The sequence below is a fragment of the Protomyctophum parallelum genome (genome assembly GCF_964188405.1).
Source record: "Protomyctophum parallelum genome assembly, chromosome: 1".
Classification (NCBI taxonomy): Eukaryota; Metazoa; Chordata; class Actinopteri; order Myctophiformes; family Myctophidae; genus Protomyctophum; species Protomyctophum parallelum.
The window spans coordinates 6,494,257-6,512,299 of record NC_139697.1 but is presented as its reverse complement, the minus strand read 5'-3'; the positions used below and the strand labels follow the sequence as shown (position 1 = coordinate 6,512,299).

The window sequence follows — 18,043 nt, the reverse complement described above, 5'->3', positions numbered from 1 at the left end:
ACACTAGGACATGCACACGCGTTTGTAATGTAATATATACATTCAATAATTGTATAAAACATTTAAAATATAACTAAATATACATTTTATATAAATCCAAGTACATTTTAATTTTTTGTTTAATTTTTTGGAAAATGTTTTAGTGGGACGAGTTCAGTGCGACGTACACACTTCCGTTCTGAAGTCTCAAACCATCGCGAGAATTCCTTCACTTCCTCTTCGCACGGAACCTGCTTCCAAGATGGTGAGTGCAGAATTCACTCTAACAAAAATGCTTTACAAATCCACGTTCATCTTGTATTATAATGTGCTCGTTTGTCATACTTATCGCCGTAATGCTGTCTGACCGAGTTGTGTGGATGACACGGTGACTAAATCTGTGTAATATCCATTTCACAATCGCTCGTATTAAACGATTTTCTGTAAATGTTTGAGAAGTGGGCATTAGCCCGCGGGTGACACACACCGACATGCACTGTCTGGGACGATACACAGCAGCCAACATTTCTGTGTTTAATGAGCGTTGAGTTAACGCTTGTTTTTGTCGCAAACTTGATTTTTTTGCGCGTATGTTTTATCATACTGTGTCGCCGTTAATGCCGGCCAGTGCCCACTGTCTCCAGGCAACTAACGGTATGTTAAACTGAAAGCTAGCTTACTAGCCGCTGGTGCTAACTTTACTGTTTGCTTCTTGTTGTGAAGCTTTACAGTGCTGACTGAATGCATAGATGAAAGCCTAATTGCACGACATGTACTCCTTACAGTCTCTGGTCATTCCTGAGAAGTTCCAGCACATTCTTCGTGTTTTGAACACGAACATCGATGGTAGGAGGAAGATTGCCTTCGCCATCACTGCCATTAAGGTGAGCTCATTAGTCTCTTTAAATATACTATTAAAAAATGGCAAATAATGCATTTATATAGCGACGTTATCCAGGATGTGTCTTGAAAGTCAGTTGTTGCTCATTGCTCTCAGAAGGTGTATTGCTGGAACTTTTGTGTATTGTAAAACTTTTTGATCATGTCTGTCTTCGCTTGCATGTGTATGAAATGCATCCTTGTATGTAAGATGCTGAAGTATGTCTGACTGTAGCCCTGAAACATGACTGTCATGATTATCATCAATCGCAGCCTGTTTTACGCAAAAGCTACATTTACAGTCCAAATGTGTATATAAACATTTCGATTTCAAATATAAAGTCCTCGCCACATGTGCCACGGGTGTTAGAAATTTGCTGGTACAGCGATTAGCATTGCTGCATCCCGCGTTGTTTAATAAACATTTTTATCCTACTTTTCTCGAACGGGGTTCGTTTTGAGAAATTCACAGTTGCACACCGGGAGCGCACTCGCCTATTAGTCTGTAAACGCTGTCCTAACACCCGTGGCACATGTGGTGAGTACTTTATATTTGGAATCTGAATGTTTATGTACACGTTTACAATGTAGCGATCGCGTAAAACAGGCGGAAGTTAAGCCATGACACTTGTGAAGTACGAGCGTCATGTGAACCATGGCTAGTCTGACTGAAGTAGCAGTCCTTGTTGTTGACTAGTGGCATTATATTATACTGTACTGTAAACCCAACTGTCTTTTGTGTTTCCTCAGGGTGTTGGCAGACGTTACGCCCATGTTGTCCTGAGAAAGGCCGACATCGACCTCACCAAGAGGGCTGGAGAGTTGACGGAGGATGAGGTGAGCATGGCTGGACCTATGCTAGGGCAGAGTAATGTGGATCTGAGTTATTAATTGTACAGCACCATGTTCCCCCTCATCTGCATTCCCTGTTCTCTATTCTCATGCAAACTGATGATCTGCAAGTCCACAACCTGTTGTGCAGCTTGTTGATCATCTTTTTTTTGGTTGAGTGGGTAAAGGAGTTGACCCAAGTAGGCACCAAGTATATGGTGCCCAGGTCATTGTGACATAGTAAATGTGACCATTAAGCCCATATATGGAGATCCCTGGCCAATATTGGCCAGCAACTCTACATCTGACCTCAAACCCTTAGATCTCCATATATGGAGCTGACCTGTTCTGACAATAATAATAATATCTGGGACAGGCTTTTCATGAAACTCAAAGATGCTTTATGTGTGGGGGCCAGGGGGGAACAAGAAAATGGACAACTTTATTAGAAAACTATTAAAGAGTAAAACCAATGAAACGGTACATATGACAAGTTTAAAAACACATCAGCTTGGGAATTCAGTGCAGATTTGAAGGTAGGAAGTGGCGGCCACAGAACGAAGGCCCTGTTGCCCCAGGTTTTGCATTTAGGAACCTCAAGGAGGCCGGCATCATTCCATATGTTGATCCTTTCCCATCCATCCTTTCTCTACGATGTCTCCCTTTGACTGATGCCTGTCCCAAAGTTATTAGTGCAGCCGTCAAACTAGAGTTCTTAACGGGCCCGAAAATTAACATCTTACCCCCCATGCCAAAGCGCCAGCGCTCGCCCATGCGGATGCATGCATGCGACCTCACCTTTTAGGGCCTCAGGCGTCTTACTGATATTAGATTGGATATTGTCTGATTTTGGATATTTTGATATGGCATAAGTGTTCTATAAAAATCTGTATCGGCAGATAATCAAATGATCGGATCGGGAGAAAACATTCCTAGTTAAAGCATGACACTAATGGGAATTGTATTTTTGTGTGCCATTTCTCTTTAGGTTGAGAGGGTGGTGACCATCATGCAGAATCCTCGTCAGTACAAAATCCCAGACTGGTTCCTCAACAGGCAGAAGGACGTTAAGGATGGCAAATACAGCCAGGTACAGTATTCTCTTAGTCATCTATAACCTAATGACCACCTATAGCAATAACTCATCCGTTATAATTGCACATTGGTGGCAGTGCCTGTTAATCTGTTTGCGGCGCATTCACAATTTCCCTCTGACAGAAAGTTCTGCATTCATTCTACACTCTACAGGATCTTAATATAAGAAGTGCCACTTTTGGGAATATCTTTACAGAATTATAACGGCATGCGTTCTTGTATGGCTGCAATGGTAAAAACTGGGGTCGTCCTCTGTAGACGGGATGTATAGTCATGCTGTTTAAACCATAAGCCATAAACGCCATAAGCGTTATTCATGACCGTTAACTAGGGATGCACCGATCCGGCTTTTTGGCATTCGATACCGATTTCGATACATGGGGGTCCAGTATCTGCCGATACAGAGTACCGATCCGATACCCCCCACAAAGAAACGTAATAACCTATTAAGCTGTATGCCTCACTGTGTGGAGTCTGTAATCATTATTTTGTGTAAGGCAACATCAAGGCCTGACTTAAACATTACTTTCCCAACTTTGTAAAACAAAATGTAACAAACACAGATATAAATGCACTGAATTATTTATTAAATAACTGCAACAATTAGACCAGGTTAATGTGTGCGCAGGCTAGCCTGGCTGCATTCCACATGTTATACTGTCAATACTACACTGCTGTGTCACAGAGGAGGTAGAGTTGTTTTCATACTGTAATTACACATAATTATCGGATCGGATAATGGATCGGCCACCGATCCGATACCCGATCTAGAATTTTAGCCTGGATCGGCGCCGATCTCCGATACGAGTATCGGATCGGTGCATCCCTACCGTTAACTGGTGAATAGAGCATTGTATGTCAACTGATGTTGTCTTGTGCCTTTAGGTCCTTGCCAACGGTCTGGACAACAAGCTGAGAGAAGATCTGGAGAGGCTGAAGAAGATCAGAGCTCACCGTGGCCTCAGGCACTTCTGGGGGTAAGCTTCTATTCTAGGGCTGTCCACTGCTACCATAATACTAGTGTGGTACACTACACATGCATGCCTTTAGCTTAAAAGCATCCTGGGAGGTGGTGAGAAATGTCGAGAGATGGGGAAACTTGCTCTCCTAATTTATTTATTTAAAGCTTCCCTGCCCTGCATGCTTATAGCTATCCTGGGGATAAATGTCAGGGGAGATGGAACACTCTTGCTCTGCTACTATTTTATTTTAATATTTGTTTACAGGAAAACTTTGACTGGAAAAGACTCGCGAGTCTTTTCCAGTCAAAGTTTTCCTTATGTTTTTGAGACCACCGCTACCGTAGTTAAGTTTGAAGAGAGAAAAAAAGGCGCAACAGTTTTCTCAGTGCTTCAATATTTGTTTACATGCATATTTCCTATTCTTGGCCTGCAAGTTGTGGCTTATTTTGTGTACATGTGCTTCCCATGGAGTGCAGTTGAGGCTGAATAGAGTTGTCCACTCAAGGTGTAACTGGAATATAGTGTACAGAGAGAAAAATAATTAAAAGGGCGACATTGGTCTGTTTTTAACAGTGTAGGGGCTGATTCATACTCCTATTTTACCGCTGTTTCGGCGCTGTAGTGCCGAAATGATTTCGGCTCGTCAGACATTTTCAGTCGCCCCCCCCCCCCCCCCCGAACCTCAAATGACGACACATTGTAGGCTCTACAGAGCCGAACCGACTTTTATTCAGCTCTAAAATAAGAGTATGAATCGGCCCTAGGTCAGGAGCAGGGGGAGCTAATTGAATAACTGGGTTGTATTCATATTCAAATATTCTTGAATATGAAATGGTCGTCAAAGCTGATCTTTGAACAACTCCAGATCCACAAGGGAACATGTTTTTTACTTTTTCCTTTTAGTTTTAACTTGTAACTAACTTTTTGCACTTCTGCTACCCTAGTTGGAGATCTTGTATCTCAACGAGATTGTACCTGTATAAAGGTCAAAAAAACAAAAAAAACAAAGCTGACACCATAGATGTGTCATATTGTCTTTATTTATTTAAGTTGCAACTGTATTGTAATTAACCAGCAACAATGTAAGCTGTCGGTTAACATGTTGCCCAATCGTGAAAAAACTGATTTATCCATGATTGAGTATTGCATTTTGGTGGCAACTACTGCAGTTAATTGCTATATGTAAAGGGTCAACTCATCTCTATTTTCATCACCACGACGGACTGTTGTTTAACTGTCTATTCTCTTTTCTACTCAATGTCTTCTCTTCTAGTCTACGTGTGCGTGGTCAGCATACCAAGACAACCGGCCGTCGTGGTCGCACAGTCGGTGTGTCCAAGAAGAAGTAAAGCCTCTCCTTGTCCTCTTTTTGTGTCAATAAATCACCACAGTCCACAACATGCATGTCTGCTGGTTTTCATTCCATATCTGAATATGGTTGAAATGGAAATTCCATTGCCACAAACAATTTAAAATAATTTGCCAAATGCATAGCTCATTTGTCTGTCTGACCAAAGTGACAAGTGTAGGAGTAGCACTTCTTTTAGAGGTACAAGTCGTAATGACCACAGTATGTGTCTTCAACCCTTCAAGTTGGAATAACAAGTTAACATGTAGATGCCTATGGACAAACGAATTGATTGGACAGTGGACAACTGACCTTTGTTTTACTGTAACTTGCTTTTCGTAATGTAGGTTACTGATACATCTGGCTGTGATTTCATTAGTGTCGAGGCAAAAATAATTTACAATACCTTTTTTTTCACAATACCATCCTGACCATGGTCATTCACCATCTTTGCCGTCTTAAAACCATAACTATCAGGGAACACAAATGATCCAACGTAAGCCTGTTAAATGTTGGTATGCCATCAGATCTAGCCATGCAAATTGAATGGTGTAAATACTTCAAAGATTACGACGATACAATGCTTGATGTGTTTTGTACTTTATTGTGCTGATTAGTTTCTACCACAAATATTCACACTTAAGTGCAAATTTCAAGCAAAATATTGCATCTTTAATGTATATCAAGTTACAAGTAGGAAACCCTAATATAAGCTTTGCAGAAAGTATCCGATAAGACCTGAAAGAGCAGAAGCCAGGTTACCTAAGGAATGTGAAAATGAGGCCTCAATGTTGACATTGGTTACAAGGGAGCAGTTTGAGTGGTAGTCCGACCATTGTTTCCGCATGTTGGACTGTTGGTGTCTAATCTTTGTGCATCCCCTAAGTGGCAACCAAAAACTATTCTAGCCTTTCCGCTCCCCCCCCCCCCCCCCAGAAGAAACACGATCCTTAACAGCTGTGTTATTGAAGTACAGAAAATATTAGCTGGTCAAGCTGACGGAAAAGCCTAAAACTTGTGTTTTCTCTTACACAATTCGCCATTTCACGAGTTGCATTACTATAAGTTATAGAAAATTGCCTCAAACTATGTAGACATCTTCATAAACGGCAAAGTGCTTCAGGTACATATCCCTGTTTGTTTCTAATTGCTGAAAGTCACCTAGTTTCTGTTGAAACAATCTTCAGTGCAAAATCATATGCATACACGTTCTCAACTTATTTTTTAGAAAATCCTTGAGTCTGTGACATGACTAGTTGACAACGACAAGGGCGACATTTTCAGTTTAACAACCTGCAGAATATGTGAAGTCTGTCCTGAGGTATTCACACAAACTATTATATATCCAATGTAACAAAAATAAGTGATTAACAAGTTTAGAGCCTTGTGCAAAGTTACAGTTCAGTAAAGCAATCTGATTGGTTAAAACTGCAGCAGGTGGCATACAGTTAAAGCGTTGTTTGTATATATTTTTTATAAATGTATAGTAATGTATTCTTTAAAATGTAACTCACAAAAGCATCCAAATGGTTCATGTCATGAGAAAACATAATGGACAATTACTGCATTCTTCAGTGATGAAGTCAGGAAAATAACAAATGTTTTTCTATCTCCACCAGCCACAGATACTGGTAAAAAATATACCAGCCACTTGCTCTGTTTTAACAGAATTAATTTTCAAATGATACCTGGCAAATGGTTGCCAGTAGTAAAACTAACTTACAAGTCAACTCCAAATGGTAAATCAATCAATACCAATACATTTAAAATAGAATAAAGATCTCCACATGATAGCTGGTTAATTATAGTGGCTGGCGATAAGAGGACAATAATAATTGCCTGCCAGTCATTTCCAGCTCTGGCTGTCACTGAACAGTTCCCTGCCTTTATTAAATGTATGTAAATCCAATTGTTTGTTCCCAATGCCATCACAAAACAAATAACCCTGTTCAGCTTAATGCTAATGCAGAAACACAGAATACACAGTTCATTGTTCAGAGGAAATCTGAGTGTGTTTGGAGAAGATAATACTTCCCACCCAACACTGGTCCACCCACCATCGCAGTGTGTCCCACTCTATGGTAATGGCTGCATTTATACAGCGCTTCGCAGCTTTTATCCAAAGCGCTTTACATAGATTGGGTGTGTGCATTCCATTCACCCATTCATACACCGATGGTGGTGGAAACCATGCAAGGCACCAACCTGCACATTGGGAGCAATTAGGGGTTCAGAGTCTTGTTCAAGGACACTTCCAACACTAACTCTGGGGGAGCCTGGGATCGAACTGGGAACCTTGCAGCTACCCCTGAGCCACTGCCGCCACTCTCTTCCTGTCCGTCTTATCCCTCTTTTGGTTCTGGGGACTTCTGTTGCGGCTTCTGTGAGGGTTGTTGTGGTGGCGTTTGCTGGTCCTTGGTGGGGGCGTAGTACAGCTCCAGTGGTTTCCTGACCTTCCAGTATTTCTCATTGACCAGCTCCAGTGTCAGAGAACCATTCAACGTCTGGAAGTGAGAGGCAAAGGGAGAACTCAATATTCAGCACGCTGCATTGTACTGTATTGTACTATTCGCAGCCATTACCCTGTGGTAATGCACACATCCACGCACACATTCATACACCGACGGCGGCGGAAACAATGGGTTTGAAGTTGCCAACCTTGCGGTTACCATCCGGCCACTCTACCCCTGAGCCACCGTCGCCCCACATATCAAATCATAAAGACCACTTTGACCTAAAGTATACAGCATTTCATGTTGGAAAGGTACATAAATCAATTGTATTATTCTACTCGAGTCGTACTCACGGAGAACTGTCCTGTCGTCATGATGTAAATCGTGTACTGTTTCTCGCTGACATTCCTCAGACTGGAGCCCTCTGCTCCTCCACCACCTTCTGCTCCTCTCTCCTCCCCTCCATCTTCTTCTCGTCCCTCTGTACCTCTCTCCACCCCTGCATCCGTCTCCCCTTCTGTCCGTTTCTCCTCCAGAGCAATGCGGAGGGCCAGGTATTTGGACAGGTGGTCCACGGTGGCGTTGGCTGTGGTCTTTACATATCTGAGAACACGTTTACACACACACACACACACACACACACACTTGGAACCATGCCAAGAGCAGATTTTGCATTCAAGACACTGGTTAGCCACTTAGACTTAATGGGCTTCATTTTGCGTGTCTTAAGTACCAGGTCTTATTCCCTAACTTGAGTAAACTAAAGACCTGGAGGCGTGATCAATGCCATTTGGCTATTCTGAGTGGCCAAAGAGCATTGATCACGCCTCCAGGTCTTTAGTTTACTCAAGTTAGGGAATAAGACCTGGTACTTAAGACACGCAAAATACAGCCCTATATACCTAGACTAGTTGACAAGAGTCCCTCAGGTGACAGGTCTCTATAGTTCATTGCAACGTCATGTCAGCGAGAGGTGGGGGCTGGAGTGCGATCTCGTTGTGGAGCATCATCTGTACTCAAATTACGCTAAACTAAACCATAGCTGAACATGACTCATGAGCTCTGCATTTGTATACTAACTACTCATTTGCAAACTAAAGATTGAATGGAAAGAGTGAGGCTTGTGCTCAACATACCGTACAAGGACAAGCTATGAGAAAAGAGAGCGTTATCTCAGCAGAATCGGGGGACATTATGGACTCGACCCATATTACACACAGAATGGAAAGATGATTAGATAATGGAGATATTATTTAGTTGCTCCTGGCTCCATAGCAAAAGTCTGCAGAAATCTTTCATGTTTATTTTACATGGGTGGGTGCTGATTCACATTCACAGTGTAACAGAAAAAGCGTTACTTTTTATAGTTGTAGCAGAGATGCACTTTCTGGGCTGTTGACAATGTACAGTAATGTATTTGATTGCCTATGATAACATGGTATGCTATGATTCAAGACACTTATTGACTTATTAACAAGAATAAGATACAATACATTGTCGATCGGGTGAGCAGAGTTCTATAATAACAGAGCTAGAAAGTTTCCTCTATATCGAATGCGTTTTCTGAAAATAGCTAATGTATAAGTTCAAAACTCATTGCGTTGCAACAATGTAGATCGGCTATTTTGGCCGAATATACCCACCAGAATCAGGACACTAGGGGCTGTATTTTGCGTGTCTTAAGTACCAGGTCTTATTACCTAACTTGAGTAAACTAAAGACCTGGAGGCGTGATCAATGCCATTTGGCTATTCTGAGTGGCCAAAGAGCATTGATCACGCCTCCAGGTCTTTAGTTTACTAAAGTTAGGTAATAAGACCTGGTACTTAAGACACGCAAAATACAGCCCTAGGGCTCAAGTGGTTAGGAATCTAGTATTGCTCTGAATTCAAACGTATCAATACTAGCTTTGTGAGGGGGGTACATCACTATAGCAACAGAAATGTATCTCTTTTCCAATCCTGCGTTACCTGCTCTGGCTGTATAATGAAGTATGAACACTATGAAACCTGTTATCTGCTATGCTAAGATGATCATTTAGGGAGTTTCTGTCAGACATGCAGAGGCATAATGTAATATTTACTATGTGTTGCCGTTATGTGCTCTGCCAGATCAAGCCATGTCAGGGAAAATTCCTGCCCATGGGAGAGGGAGAGCGAGAGAGAGAGAGAGCGAGAGAATGAAGGACGTAGGGATGGAGAGTCGAGAAATGGGGGAGGGGTAAAGAGAGCAGCCTGGAACACAGGAGAAAGAAAGGCAGATGCAGAGAAGGAAAGACAGAACCAGATTTAGAAAGAGATGGAAGAAGTACAGATGGAGGTGGGGTGAGGGATAAGGAGAGTTAAGGAGTCAGGACAGACAGCGTTACCTGGTCTGACTGTATTCTCGCCCGCTGTCGACCAGCTGGGGGTGTGGCCTAAACACCATCTCTATCTCTGAGGATGGCCCCTCTTTGAGACGTCGCGGTGGCGGGGCGGGACTGCCGGCCTCGGAGCCCGCCTCATCGGAGACGCGCCGGCGCTTGCGGCTCGGACCTGGACCCACCACATCCGAGGGAGTGTGGCTCCGCGAGTGACGAGGCGCGTGCTGCGAAGGGGCCGAGTCATGGGACAGATGGGTGCGGGCATCACCGTTGTCCTCCCCCCCACTTAAGGATGGGGCGTTGTCGCTTTCTTGAGCGGCCCTCCGAGCACGCTGGACCCTGGGGTGATACACAATAGATGGTGCAATACATGCGGATCAGGTGGGGGATGAGCAGCCACCACCAAATATTAATTTTGACAATCATGGCTAAGGGAATGAAATCCCTAAAAAGGGAGTAGGGACACATAGCACTTGCCCTAGCACTTGCACGAGCCTCGACAACCTTACTATTACAGGCTTATGCAAAGACTAAATCTATGTAATTTACATTGCATTTTATGTAGACCTAGCACTCTATATATAGTGTATACTCATAGCATCACTGTACAGACATTCTACTGTTAGACAGATGGTATAGGTTGTTAGCCTGCTTAAGATCCTTGACGACTACCGTATTTCTATGTATTTATACTATTTGATGTATTACCATGTGTTGTTCTTACTTACTGTAAATCTGTCTGGATTAAGAGCATCTGCTAAATGCCTAAAATTTAAATTGGGTTAATCTGTTAAAGAGTGGCTGGAGTGCCTATTGGTGGCAGTTGGGAAAAGAATACAACATGTGAACATGCCTTTAGTTTAGCTCCAGAGCCTTCGCTGTCATTCCTCTCCTACACAGACTGCCGCTAAAGAATAAAAATAAAAATAAAATCCCCACCCCTTCTTCCTCTGTCTCTCAGACCTGTGACGCGCCTGTCGCCGCAGGCCCTCCTCGATGCTAGTGCTGAGCGCCTCGTTGTTGTGCAGCTGGTTGAGGCGCTCCAGCACGCGGTCCTGGTGGGCCTCATACTCGTCGCGGCTCGGGTAGATCTTGGAGATGAGCGCGTCGAAGTTAGAGTCTGGCCGCAGCGAGCGTCTCGATACCAGCTTCTTCCTGCACGTTGGACACTCCTTGTTCCTGGAGGGGAGGGGCCGCGAATGGGACAGAGGGGAAGGGAGAAGAAGAGGACGGGGGGGAAGGGAGTGTGAACACAGGCTCTCACACGTGTGGGTGTGTGATTGCAGGGACTGTGTGTGTGTGTGTGTGTGTGTGTGTGTGTGTGCATCTGAAAAATGGACCCATTTTTACACTTTCAGTGCAGGGCAGCAGTGGCTCAGGCGGTAGAGCAGCCGCTTGGGAATGGCCGGTTCCATCCCTGGCTCCCGTGTTTGTATTGAAGTGTCCTTGAGCAAGACACTTCACCTCCAATTGCCCTTGCTCCAGACGAGCAGTTTGGTATGGTCTGGTATGGTTTCCTCTGCAGTTGGTGTGTGAATGGGTGAATGTATGCATATTGTAAATGGCTTTTGGATAAAAGGCGTTATATAAATCATTAACAATGTGTGTGTACACACACACACCCTGATCTCAGTGCAGTGACGATACAGTTAGAGCAGAAACGGTGTAGACACTCCTTGGTCGTCATGGTGTCTTTCAGCATGTCCAGACAAATGGGACACATCAGCTCGCTGTGCAGGGCCCTGGGAGACACCGCTACTTCTGTCCCATCCATGATGGCCTCCTGCACACACACACACACACACACACACACACACACACACACACACACACACACACACACACACACACACACACACACACACACACACACACACACACACACACACACACACACACACACACACACACACACACACACACACACACACAGCGATTTACAGTAAGCAAGAACACGTGGTAATACATCAAATACATAAAAATAGAACCTAGCATCTGCCTAACAGTACAAAAGATGTACACTAGAGTGCTAAGTCTTCATAAAATGATATCTAAATTACATAAATTGAGCCCTTTGCATACACCTGTAAAGTGTGTTTGTGATGTGAGCGCACGCACACATACACGCACACACATAGTGTTGTGAACTTGTAGATCAGCTATTTTTGGCTAATAATTAGGGCCACCAATATTCGGCCACCGAAACTATTCAACCGAATCGTGGCAAAAAATGCATATATTTGGTATTCGGTTCGGTTGATTTCAGAGCCGCAGAAACCGAATATCAAAGAATCAGGTTTACCTTTCATAACCTACTGTTATGTTATGATGATGTGATCAAAATGTAATCATGTCTTTTGCCATTACAATGTAGCTCTACAACAAGGGTGTTGTACCTTTGTTTGCAATGGTACAAAAACTGGTAAAAAGATAGACAGACGGATGCATGGATGGATGGATAAAATGGTAAATGGTAAATGGTGCATTTATATAGCGCCTTTATCCAAGGCGCTTTACAGAAATTGTGCATTACATTCACCCATTCACACACACATTCATACACCGATTCATGCAGCGGAAACCATGCAAGGCACCAACTAGCACATCGGGAGCAATTAGGGGTTCAGTGTCTTGCTCAAGGACACTTCGACAGTAACTCTGGGGGAGCCCGGGTTCGAACTGGCAACCTTACGGTTACCATCCAGGCACTCTACCCCTGAGCCACCGCCTAGATGGATGGATGGATGGATAGGCAATAGGCATAATCGACTATTCCTATTCAGTTTCAGACAAGAATTTCCCATTCGGTGCATTCCTAGTTTCCTACTAATATAATATTCTCCCACACACATGCATGCTTACCTGTGGACTCCTATGTAGCTCATACAAGCTGAGCTCCCAGGTCTTATTTGGGCTCTGGATGTTGACAGGCATCGCCATGGTTACTGCCCCCACCACAATACCCTTACTGGAAGAAGAGAGGAGAGAACACAAAGTGGCTATTCATAATGTAATAATATCTACACACCAGTCGCCAAAACAAAAACATGGTTATTTTTGAGTGGAGGACAAGTAAAAGTGTGTCAGTCACTCTGTGTGTGTGTGTGTGTGTGTGTGTGTGTGTGTGTGTGTGTGTGTGTGTGTGTGTGTGTGTGTGTGTGTGTGTGTGTGTGTGTGTGTGTGTGTGTGTGTGTGTGTTCGAAATGGGAGAATGGATGGGCGTTCTAATAATAGGCTACTTGGGAGATGATTAATAAACAACCATGGATGGTAGCGGGAGAGCGAATGAAAATAGAACGTGTCTTCAGCCATCCCCGGCTGTGTATTGACACTGATCGTTCTCGCAAAAGGCAGACGCGAGACTTTGTTTTGAAAGAAACTACGAGCGAAGTTGTTGTTAACTTGACATATCCGGGATATCCCACTCATCCTCCTTACCGCCGGCCGGGGGCCGCTGACAAACATAATATAACCCGAACAGGCGAACACTAGCAGCGATGTACCGACCCGGTACACCGGCGAGCGACGACAGATGCTTGAAAAGCACCAGCAGCCTGCCAGCCAGCCCAGCCAACGCTACGACGAGAAAAGGGACAAATCCAGGCAGCAACTCACCTCGAAATGTGACGGCCGGGGCAGTCAGTGGCCGCCGGACAGGACAGCTCTGCGGAAGACAATCCGATCCAACGAACGACGAACTGTTTGTATACCGACCGAATGACCCCAAATCCCGAGGAAATTGATCTCTGCAACAACAGCTACAGCCTACACATGCACGGACTGACAATTCGACCCGACGCGGTTTGTAAGTGTGTTATTATTATTACGCGGTTTGCATTGCCCCCGGCAGTCAGTCGGTCAGGAAATTCGACATGACAAATAAAGAAACGCAACATTTGCAAACTGTTACTGTAGCCATCTTCTCGCCCGGCCCGGAACAACACTCCCTCGATCGTCGGCTCACAAAATACTACGCGACAGCGGCTACTAGCGCTTTGTTTCAATATGTGTGTGTGTGTGTGTGTGTGTGTGTGTGTGTGTGTGTGTGTGTGTGTGTGTGTGTGTGTGTGTGTGTGTGTGTGTGGTACATAGTAGTATATATATATAGTTTATATGTATATTCTCATAATATAGATATTCCACTGTTACTTTCTTAGCTTACGCATGTTTCATGATAAATACTTTTTTTGTGTGATGTATTCCCATGCTTTTTGTTCTTGCTTAATGTAAATCGCTCTGGATTAAGAGCGTCTGCTAAATGCCTAAATTGTAAATTGTGTGTGTGTGCGTGTGTGTGTGTGTGTGTGTCTGCAATTCTCCAATAATAAATCAATCGGTAGCAAAAGCAAGTCAACAAGCAGAACATTAATTAAATTCAATAACATAACGCACTACGTGCACAAAGAGAGAACCATGACACCATGCAAAATGAAATAAAGGGGGGAAAAACTTGCAATACCAGTCAGACCAATGTTCATTTCCTGGATGTGATTATCAGTAAGCAAATGGGAACCAACTGGAGATATCTTTATTCAAAAACATTCATCAGTCAACTCACTACCACAATACATCCACTATTGAGCAGTTATCTGTTTATGTTTATTCAACTTGCATGATCACAGGTTTTAAAAGACAGAGGTGCCATTAAAAACACTGAATTATTTTGCTGATGTGGCCAGGGCACTAAGGCCCGGACACAGAACACCAGACTACGCCACTCTGGGAATTTCACCAAGAGAATATATGTACAATAGCCCACTGGGCAATGATAAGAAGAGGGAGCAGAGACGTGCAGTTCCAGTTGAAATATATATTGTTTTATTGAATTATGTTTAATACAATAATGCTACTTAAAAGTGACTTTAATCACAGGTCAATATCAAAAGGATCTAAAAAGGCAATAGCCTAATATCTTAAAACTACAAATACCAGTAGCCAAGGGGTGCCAAGGTGTCCTTACTGACAGGAGGAAGGCAGGGAGTGAGGGAGTGAGGGGAAAGAATCACCGCCACCAAGGACGCACACACTTCACATCAAACACTGCAAGAAAAGAGAATACAATTATACACACAGCACTGGTCTCACATTAAACAAATAGCATGCACTATAGCTAAACCCCAAGACAGCCTACAGGACCACGTGACCCACCACCTGTCGGGACTACAACTACAGCACCCTTAGCTACTGGCACTAATATAAACTGAGGCAGAGCCCAATATTACATTACACGTTGTGTTCAAGCATTATCAAAGGGGCATCAAGTCTGAGATACTATAGGTTTGCACCAAAACAAAGTAAACTTAAACAAAACAAAACAAAACAAAATTATAAACAAATTAACGAGGACAAAAACAGCAGAGGCAAGGCAGACTGGATTGGCCGGGTTCTCCTCGGTTAAACGGTTCAAACACATATTGGGCAGACGTGCCCACAGCACAGGACAATGCCTCCGCTTGCGAGGCAAACGAGGGCAGATGAGATGACAGGGGGGACAGCTCTAAGCCTTGGTTGAACAGTACCAACTGTACCAACCCACAGCAGCCTATCCCAGGGTGGGATTCCCACTGTCAGATGCCGTCAATGACATTCTCTTGCACATGCGACCCCAACACACCACCAGGCAAACGACAAAGCCAGCCAGCTACTCTGATCGCTGGGTGTGGCTCCCTCTTATTCAGTGAGCAGCCAGGTCTATCAGCTGTCCTGAATATGGGTAATTAGGGTGTCACATGATTGGAAAAGCTCAACCCACTACACTGATCACAAATATTAAACTTCTGAAATGCAAAAGCCTATCTAAAAATCCAAATGGTGTAAAACTCAAATTTAAAATCCACTATCATTTAAAAGTCCGCAAATTAAATGTTAGTTATGATTAATAATATCAGTAATATTAGTAGTATCTAGTAAATCACAAATGAGTTTATTATGAAAAGATTAGATACTGTAAACTGAAGGTTTTCATTCAATCACTGAAATATCTAAATCTAGATGACATACAAAGAGCATTGTCCCATGTGTTTTATTAAAATACAGGTCTTACGACAAAACACTTTGCATACTGTAAACATTACTGTACAGTACATAAACAGTTACACACCCAATTGGTTTCAAATGCAGGTGCCATTTACAGCAGGACGTATGTTTGGGTGGTGGCCCCTGCAGCTTGTATCAGGCTTCAACTACTGTAACTTAAAAAAAAAAAAAAACAGTGGTGGAGTAAAAGTACCAATACCATAGTAAGAACTAAGTACAAAGGTATGGGCATCAAAATATAAGCTACTTACAGGTAGGGTAAGTGATATTGTTTGGTTAAAACAAAGCATTTTTCTGTTAAAAGGCAAGTAATCATTGCTATAGTGTTTGTTCGGTAACAAGTGTCTCCTTGTCTCTCCATCTCTTTAATAAACAGAAAATACATTTTCAGTTAGGTGACAAAATTTCAGCCAATCAGAAGAAAGTAGACATTTATCTTTGATTGATTGATTGATTGAAATATTTATTAACAGTTTGTAGAATTTACAGTACATTTTAAGCACAAACTCAATACAAAGACTGTCAACTGTGAGTGGACGACCCAATTAAGCATTACACTTGTTTACAACAGGGTCCACATTGTTCAATTCATCAAAACATTTAGAGACATACAAATAGACATTTCTATGTAGCTAAAGAACAGAACAGGAATTCATCATATGGGAAGCAAAAAAGGGAAAAGATACAATATACAGTGAGGGAAAATGGGGGGGGGGGGGGGGGGGGGATTCAGATTTTACAGAGGCCAGTTTCGAATTGCAGCCATCCGTAGGTGCCCTTTGAGAGCGGTTTTGAAGGAGTCAAGGGATTCACATGTCTTAATGACTGTTGGTAGGGCGTTCCACATTTTGGTGGCATAGGAGCGAAAAGCTCTATCAGCTTAATTTTTATAGTGTTCCAGTTCCAATGTTGTCTGCTCATTTTTTGTGTCATCATTTACAATCCCACTTGTTTAATCTGTATCCTGACTGAGTTATCTATATCCTGATTGGATAAAATTGGTATCCAGACCTAAAAATGCATTTTCTGTTTAATAAAAAGCTGGAGAGACTGGAGACTCCTGTTACTGAACAAACCCTCTGTAGCAATGTGTAATATCACAATATAGAGCTTTTTAACACTTATTTTAACCAAAGAAAATCACTTAGCCCACCTTTAAATTATCAAGAGTAAAGGTACTCTTTCACAACTTCCTTTAAGAATTGTGTCAAAATTACGTCACATTGCAATGTGTTGTGTTGTGAGCTTGTAGATCTGTTATTTCTGAATAACCAAAGTATAAAATAGGTAATATATGCATAATAAGATGAATCTGCATACTAACTAATATGCCAAATTATTGTAGTGGATTAAAATGTACAATATTTGCCTTTGAGATGTAGAGGCGTAGAAATTTAAAGTAGCCTTCTGAAAAAATAGAAATACTCAAACTGTACTCGCGTACGCCACTGAATAAAGATAACGGTGCGTCTTAATTTTTTTTTTTTAAGATATTTTTTTTGCGGCTTACGCCTTTTATTGATTTTTGAAGGGACAGACAGTAGGCTGACAGGAAACGGGAGAGAGATGGGGGGATGACATGCAGTAAAGGCCGTGTCGGGTCCGGGAGTCGAACCCGCGGCACACTGCGACTGGATTACCAGTCCGGTGCCCAGACCGTTACGCTACGGCCTGGGCCACGGTGCGTCTTAATTATATTGAATAACACACTATGTGGGCTACCTGACATCAAAGCACAACGAGAGAACCATGACACCATCCAAAAATGAAATAAAGTGAAATGAAATGAAATGAGCTACATCATGGCACAAATAGACACACTAATTGTGTATCTGCTCCAAAAACATCCTTATATCCACAATTACATGTACAGCCACAAGGTGGCTGTAGATGGCAAGCCAATAAGCCATGCATGGTGACGGCTGCAGCTGTTGCAGGTGGGACAGGTGTATCAACTGGTTATTATGCCTAAATAACAACAAGGGCTCAGATGTTTTCCAAGTGTAGAGCGTCAGACACTGAAGAATGCACAGCACAAAATGGTGGGTTTTTTGTTTCCTTTCATCAGTTTCATGTTTTTTATCACATTCAAGTTTAA

General features: G+C 42.8%; 4 protein-coding genes across 5 annotated transcripts in view; 3 read left to right on the top strand and 1 right to left on the bottom strand.

Moving 5' to 3' along the window:
* The window catches only part of LOC310870665 (uncharacterized protein), a 256,024-nt gene that overhangs the window by 20,464 nt on the left and 217,517 nt on the right, over positions 1-18,043 (top strand). The gene's annotated exons all lie outside the window — the stretch shown is intronic.
* LOC310870622 (uncharacterized protein) overlaps positions 1-18,043 on the top strand; it is a 441,780-nt gene that overhangs the window by 234,279 nt on the left and 189,458 nt on the right. The window lies entirely within an intron of this gene.
* LOC310867364 (small ribosomal subunit protein uS13) lies at positions 149-5,146 on the top strand. Its single transcript, XM_083777369.1, has 6 exons — positions 149-244; positions 765-863; positions 1,609-1,695; positions 2,678-2,779; positions 3,670-3,761; positions 5,020-5,146. The coding sequence occupies exons 1-6, from the start codon at positions 242-244 to the stop codon at positions 5,093-5,095; spliced, it is 459 nt and encodes a 152-aa protein (XP_083633495.1). The 5' UTR covers positions 149-241; the 3' UTR covers positions 5,096-5,146.
* On the bottom strand, positions 6,060-13,854 carry LOC310875874 (E3 ubiquitin-protein ligase RING2-A-like). Of its 2 annotated transcripts, none has more exons than XM_083789291.1 (7): positions 13,525-13,854; positions 12,772-12,877; positions 11,532-11,692; positions 10,849-11,088; positions 9,916-10,248; positions 7,901-8,150; positions 6,060-7,598 (listed from the first exon to the last, which is right to left on the bottom strand). In XM_083789291.1, the coding sequence occupies exons 2-7, from the start codon at positions 12,847-12,849 to the stop codon at positions 7,437-7,439; spliced, it is 1,224 nt and encodes a 407-aa protein (XP_083645417.1). In that variant the 5' UTR covers positions 12,850-12,877; positions 13,525-13,854; the 3' UTR covers positions 6,060-7,436. The 2 variants fall into 2 exon arrangements, with proteins under 2 accessions (XP_083645417.1, XP_083645418.1); XM_083789292.1 differs by having other exon boundaries at positions 10,873-11,088.

Coding starts and splice junctions, on each gene's coding strand:
- LOC310867364 (XM_083777369.1), top strand. Junction 864..1,608: donor TCGCCATCACTGCCATTAAG/GTGAGCTCATTA, acceptor GTGTTTCCTCAG/GGTGTTGGCAGACGTTACGC. Junction 2,780..3,669: donor AGGATGGCAAATACAGCCAG/GTACAGTATTCT, acceptor TTGTGCCTTTAG/GTCCTTGCCAACGGTCTGGA.
- LOC310875874 (XM_083789291.1), bottom strand. CDS start 12,849: ATGGCGATGCCTGTCAACATCCAGAGCCCAAATAAGACCTGGGAGCTC. Junction 11,693..12,771: donor AGCTACATAGGAGTCCACAG/GTAAGCATGCAT, acceptor GTGTGTGTGCAG/GAGGCCATCATGGATGGGAC. Junction 8,151..9,915: donor CGAGAATACAGTCAGACCAG/GTAACGCTGTCT, acceptor ACGTGTTCTCAG/ATATGTAAAGACCACAGCCA.